This window comes from Helianthus annuus, chromosome 12, assembly GCF_002127325.2.
Source record: "Helianthus annuus cultivar XRQ/B chromosome 12, HanXRQr2.0-SUNRISE, whole genome shotgun sequence".
NCBI lineage: Eukaryota > Viridiplantae > Streptophyta > Magnoliopsida > Asterales > Asteraceae > Helianthus > Helianthus annuus.
The window spans coordinates 153,106,592-153,113,236 of record NC_035444.2 but is presented as its reverse complement, the minus strand read 5'-3'; the positions used below and the strand labels follow the sequence as shown (position 1 = coordinate 153,113,236).

Genomic DNA, 6,645 nt, shown 5'->3' with positions numbered 1-6,645 from the left:
AGTATATAAAATTTATTTATTCAACCCGTGTAATACACGGGGTTATAACCTAGTTTAGAGAATATACAAAAAATTATATAATCGTCTTGTGCCTCGCGTACTAAAATTCCGTCGTTTTTACGATTTACGTCTTTTAAAACCAAGCACCGCTATAAAATTCTTATCATTATCAACATGGTTGCAAAAGTCGCTAGGCGCTCCCTAGTCGGATTCGGGAGTACTCGGGATGTACTCGGCTTAGGCGGAGATTACTCGGGGTGTAATTGGCCTGGGAGAAGAGTACTCGTGCCTCGGCAGCTTACCTTGTAGCGAGTACTCGAGGAGTACTCGGAGCCTAGGCGGGACTTTTACAACCATGATTATCAATATACATGCACTCAAAATATATTAATGGTATTTGAGACGCTAATTACTTAAAATTCCTTATAACCTATTGAATGAAGACGTAAATCTAGCTCAAATCATCAATTATTATTCGATTTTGTCCGTTTCGTGACCCAATTTAATTAAAGTCAAATAAATAATGCAAATGACTTATTACAATCAATAAAATAATTCATACAAGTGAAAAAAATCATCCTAACTTTAAAAAGTTGCCGACTAATATTCGATAAATAAACGGCTTTAGAGACGTACACGATTAAAATCTAGAAAACTCATCTATAAATAATCGTATAAAAAGGGGTAGCCGATTAGCCGATTTAACATTATAAAAATAACAAAAACAGCCGGTACACGTGTCAAGACCGGCTATCACCGGTTTCCGGTCACCCCTCAAAGTTAATAAGAACAGTCGAACACGGCGGCGACTCGACGCAAAGTTAGAAAAAAAAACCAGCTGGTTGTGGGTCCCACGCGCCACCGTCAACCACCTTCATCCACCTCTTTCTCACATCTCCGACCACCACACCCCTCTCTCTCTCTATCTATATATCTATATCTATGTATGTATATATATGTGTGTGTATGTATATGTATACATCTCTGTTCATATTAAAGATTAATTTTCTTTAAAAAAGTTCGGATTTTTTTTGGAAATGAAGCAATAAAAACAATAACCCCATCTTGTTATTTCCTAATTTCTCTTACCCCAACAAATCTTTAACCCTAAAAACTTCTAAAAACTTAAAAAGCCTCTTGCTTTGCATATTTCTTGAGAGAGAGAGAGAGAGAGAGAGGAGAGAGAGAGAGAAAGATATACATCCAAAAGCAAGTTTTTTTTTTTTGGGTTTTGTCAAAGAACAATAGCTGAAGCTCACAAATACATGTATGCAGAGATAGAGAAACAAAAGCATTGATGAACTAACAGATTTGTTTAGAGAAAGAAGATACTTTTTTTGGTGATTTTGTGGCGGAATTTGGAGCAAAAAGGAAAGATTTTTCTGGGTTTTGTTTATCCAATTGGTAAGTTCAATACCCTCTTTTGGTTTTGTAGATCTTGTTTAATTTGTTCTGATTGATTTCTATTGATTGATTTAGGGTTTTTTTTTTTTTATGTGGTGTTTGATTAGATTGATGTGTTTTGTTATTGGGTATTGGGATTTAGAGATCTGGGGCTTTTTGTATTGAATTGTAATCCAATCTTTTGTGGGAAAGATTGGATTTTTGATGTGGGATTATGCATTTCAAGATATTGCCATTTGTGGATTAACATAATAAGATTTATTTGATTGTTTGACTATATAGGTTGTTACTTTGTTTAGGTAATTAATTTATGTAGATCTTGATTCTATATGTCTATTAGGTGTTTGACTCATTAATTTCTTGAATAAGAATGATTTATTTGATATGGGCTTTTGATTGATATGATAATTATATTACTATTTGAGATTTCAGTTGAAAAAGTTTGGTGCTTTGTGATCAAAACTGAAGATTACAAGAAATCTTGATTAGGGTTCTTTAAAAAATCCCCAAAGATTCAATCTTTTGGGTTTGATTCAAGAAGTTATGTTGGAAGAGAGATCTTTTTTGGTTTCAGACTTCAGTAACAAAAGGGATAGCACTTGGGTGTTTATGAGGAATTGCAGGATCGAAAAGATCGAATCTCATCACGAGAAACGACCATTAGAGATCGAAGATGAAGAAATCATTCACCCGACAAAGCGGGTGATGACTCAGATCGAAGATCTATCACTTGCCCCCGTTGATCAATCCGACAGCAACGATCAACGCCAATCGGGTGATGAAACCGATTCAACTTCCCTATTTCACGCCATCGGCCGAGACAACTCGATCGATTGTCTACTAAAATGCTCAAGATTCGATTACGGGTCCTTAGCATCACTCAACCGAACGTTTCGTGACCTAATTAGGAGCGGTGAGCTTTATAGATTAAGAAGAAAACACGGTATCATCGAGCATTGGGTTTATTTCTCGTGCCATTTGGTCCAATGGGAGGCTTTTGATCCTATCCAACGGCGTTGGATGAATTTACCGACAATGTCGTCAAACACATGTTTCCAGTTTTCCGATAAAGAATCATTAGCGGTAGGAACCGAGCTACTCGTGTTAGGGAAAGAAGTTCTTGACCATGTAATATACAAGTACAGTTTGTTAACTAACTCATGGTCATCCGGGCGGTTAATGAACGAGCCCCGATGTTTATTCGGGTCCGCAAGTCTCGGAGAGATTGCGATTGTAGCCGGTGGGGTTGACCCGAACGGAAGGATCGTGAGCTCGGCCGAGCGTTACGATAGTGAGTCGGGTGAATGGGAAAGACTTCCGAACATGCTTAAACCAAGAAAGATGTGTTCGGGGGTGTTTATGGATAACAAGTTTTACGTAATCGGAGGGATCGGTGGTGCGGATACGAAACCGTTAACGTGCGGCGAAGAATTCGATTTGGGTACTCGCGAATGGAAGGAAATCCCGAATATGTCACCGGTGAAAACCGGTGGTGCTGCTAATGCTCCGCCAGCCACTGAGGCACCGCCGTTAGTGGCGGTTGTAGATAACGAATTGTATGCTGCTGATTGTGCGGATATGGAAGTTAGAAAGTACGACAAACAACGAAAAGAATGGGAAACCGTTGGAAGATTGCCCGAACGGGCCGATTCAATGAACGGTTGGGGTATTGCGTTTAGGGGTTGTGGTGATCGGGTTATAGTTATTGGTGGGCCGAGAACTAGCGGGGCCGGGTTTATAGAAGTGAATTCGTGGGTCCCACGAGACGGGCCACCGCGATGGACCATGCTTGGGCGGAAACAGTCGAGTAATTTCGTGTACAATTGCGCGGTGATGGGCTGCTGAAGTTGGTGTTTTTTCATGGGCATATGATGATTCTTGATCATTGGTAACTCACTATTTTAAAACATTATCTTTTCTTTTTTTTTTTTTTTTTATCATTTTTCATTGTTCAGGAAGAAAGAAAAAAAAACAGATTTTTACTTAAGATTAAAGGTTTCTTGAAAGTTAATCTTGAGTATATTTCTTTTAAGTTGTCATCTATCTCAGGGTTAGAGGGTCTCATAACTTATCTTTCTGTAGGTAGATATTCATTACAAATGATCTAAACACTTTGATACATATGTTTTTTTTTTTTTTTTTTCAATTTCTTAACATTGCTCAAAGAACAAATAAGCTTCATGAAAAAAATAAACTTATATGGCATGCTATTGAGTACTCTTGTTGTTGTATGTATTGTGTGTTTTTTGTTGATGATGCGTAAGGCGTTCTACGCGCTTTATGTATGTTTCTGGTTCTTGTATCTATTGTGTGATTTGGAGTTAGCATGATGTGATGTAATGTAACACTCTAGAGTAAAAACATGTTAATCCAAAAGTTTTTGAAAATTCAACACTCTTGCCGTGTTTGAAGGTGCGAGCACTAGTGTCGCGCCTAAGCCTGTAAATGTATGAATACGGGCTTCTTGTTGGCACTCATTACCATTGTTTGTATCCACCACCTACTTGCCGACACTTCCACCTTTGCCGCCACCACCTCCACCATCGCTGACGCCGCTAGCACAATCTCAACTTAGCATACGGTGACAATGTTTGACCGTTAACATATTCAAACGTAAAATTGTTAGTATCTACTTAGAAAGCTAGGTTCGACGTGTACTAGATAAACGAACTTCCCGTTAAAACAGTTCACAACATTTCACAGGCTGCTCGGTTTGTTTAAAGTCTCGGTTAATTATTAAAAAGTTAAATCATCAGTTCAGTTTATATGGTTGGTTCCAATTTCAAACTGGACCGAACCGTTAAACTGGCAAACCACCCAGACTAAACTGTTTGAATCTAAACTGGTCAAAGCGGCTAACTTGCTCAGGTTTAAACGTTGTGGTTGATTTTAACATTTTATGAACATCCCTAATATAAACAAATCACAAAAATAAGCGAAAAACAAAGCTTAATCCACATACAACAACTGTACTAGGTAAATCCCACAGATAGCAAAAACTATTGGTAGGGACTGGGGAGGGTGAGATGTAAGCAAACCTTACCTCTGTCTCAAGGATAGATATGCTGCTTCTAAAGAGACCCCCCTGCTCTAAACAAACAACAGATACATAGACGCAACAAAAGATGGACATATAAGCGTAGCAATAATCATATATATCATCTGAAAACACAAATAGACATAAAACAAGACACGTATATCATCGGAAAACACCAAATTGGCATAAACCCAACTGATGTAGGCCTACCAAAGGTGCAAAAGAAAACTAAGCTTAAGACGAAGCTAGGACACAACCATACCGTCCCCTAAAAGTCCTTAACCTCAATCCTACGTCTCAACGTACTTCTATCCTGAACCATGTCCTCAGAGATGTGCAAATCTATCAAATCATGCCTAATACGCTCGTCCCAAGTCAACTTGGGCCTACCTCTACTTTTCCTTCTTTCCACTATAAGGGTCTCAACTGCTCTAACTAACTCCGTCAACCGCCTCCTCTTCACATGTCCAAAGAATCTTAATCCTCCTAATAGAAATCTTTTGCAAAAGATTTGGATTCTTTGGCTAACCGTTTTAACATGTTTTGCATGCTCACAACACTCCATCAACTCGTTAGCAATTTTGGAGAATTTGCTATTTTCTAATAGGTGGTTTCAAGTCGTGATCTTGTCAGGATCGTTGATATAGAAACTAAAGGTGTATCTATTTATGTATCTATTTATTTGTTATCGTTATTCTAATACTTTTGTTTTCGTAAACAGAAATATATAACGGATGTAAAAGTGTTCACGGGTTCAACACAAACCTATGTTGGCCAACCCGTTTTGGCACATCCTATTTAAAACCCGTTTTATCATGTGTGTGTTTTGACCTGTTATTCAACCTAGACCAACTTACTACATTAACATTAAAAATATTATTTTCAAACATTAAGAGTTCAAGGATTCTTTCGATAAACCATCAATTTTTATGATATGATTTTTTTTTTTTTTTGTTATCCAAATATATATTGACAGCATCACACCACATAACCGGTATCGTATAACATTGGCAAATGAACGGGTCGGTTAACAAGCCAAGACGTTCAGGCCTATAAAAGAAGTTTTTTTTTTCTTTCCTATAGCTATCAATATGGTTCGGATCAAATTGGCTTGGCTTTGAAAAATATTACTTACATTTTAAATACTTTTGTACGGTCCATGGCTTGGCTTTGAAAAATATCACTTACATTTTAAATACTTTTGTACGGCCCAAAATTATACTCTTTGCCCAAATGAAGTTAGTTGGGCTTTCAGGCATGTTGGGTAACAATGGTTTCCAGGTTCCCGCCTTTTAATTTGAAAATGTGTCCATGGGCAATAATAATATAGACAAATACTACATTTAGTGACTATGGTTAGAATAAAATACAAAATCTTTTAAATGTAAGAAGTCGTAAGAATGTTATCAAATGAACTCTGATTGATCTCATTCACGCGGCATAGGAACCGTCTCATCAAACTCTACGATATGAGATTTTAGGTCTTTACTTTTGGATTTATTGCTTTTAGATTTTACTTTTTTTGTTTATATTAATTGTGTATTTTCTATATTTGCGTTATTGTGTTTTTTTGGCGACTCATTGTGTTTTTTTCCCTCTATATTGGTTATATTTCTCGGTACTGTGCTATATTTTGAGATTCATTATTTCTTTGTACACTTCTTAGATATAGGAGACTTTGTATGATAACTTTACCATTGACTAAAGATAAAATGCGAAATTTGATATGTAATTTTTAAATGCATATGTTTTTTTTATTTTTTAAATTCAAGAGTAAATTATTTTTGTGTCCCTGAGTTTTGGAAGTTTTAACTATTTGAGTTTAAAATCAAACTTTTAACCATATGCATACCTATTTTTTCAATCGGTAACTAGAGTTTAAAATCAAACTTTTAACCATCTGCGTACATGGAGTTTTAACTACTTGAGTCCCTGGTTGGGAGAGAGTGTCACACCCTCAAAATTTTCACATGCAGAGTATTACCGCGAGGCGTGCGACTGCCAAGGATCCAGCCACTAATTATTTTGAACCGTTTACGAAATATGTAAATCATCCCAAATGATACAATTGGTGATTTATTTTAAATGTTTAAAAAATGTACTTTATGTTTGCAACGGAAATGTAAAATAAACTTATCACGGTTAGAAACCACGATTTAAAGTCTAAAAGTTTACAAATTTTTTCGTAAAAATTCGAGCAATGG

The 6,645-nt window shown here is 36.7% G+C and overlaps 1 protein-coding gene across 1 annotated transcript; it reads left to right on the top strand.

The window, feature by feature from the left end:
• Positions 1-698: 698 nt before the first annotated feature.
• LOC110895996 (F-box/kelch-repeat protein SKIP11) lies at positions 699-3,614 on the top strand. Its single transcript, XM_022143402.2, has 2 exons — positions 699-1,404; positions 1,837-3,614. The coding sequence occupies exon 2, from the start codon at positions 1,948-1,950 to the stop codon at positions 3,247-3,249; it is 1,302 nt and encodes a 433-aa protein (XP_021999094.1). The 5' UTR covers positions 699-1,404; positions 1,837-1,947; the 3' UTR covers positions 3,250-3,614.
• The last annotated feature ends 3,031 nt before the right edge of the window (positions 3,615-6,645 follow it).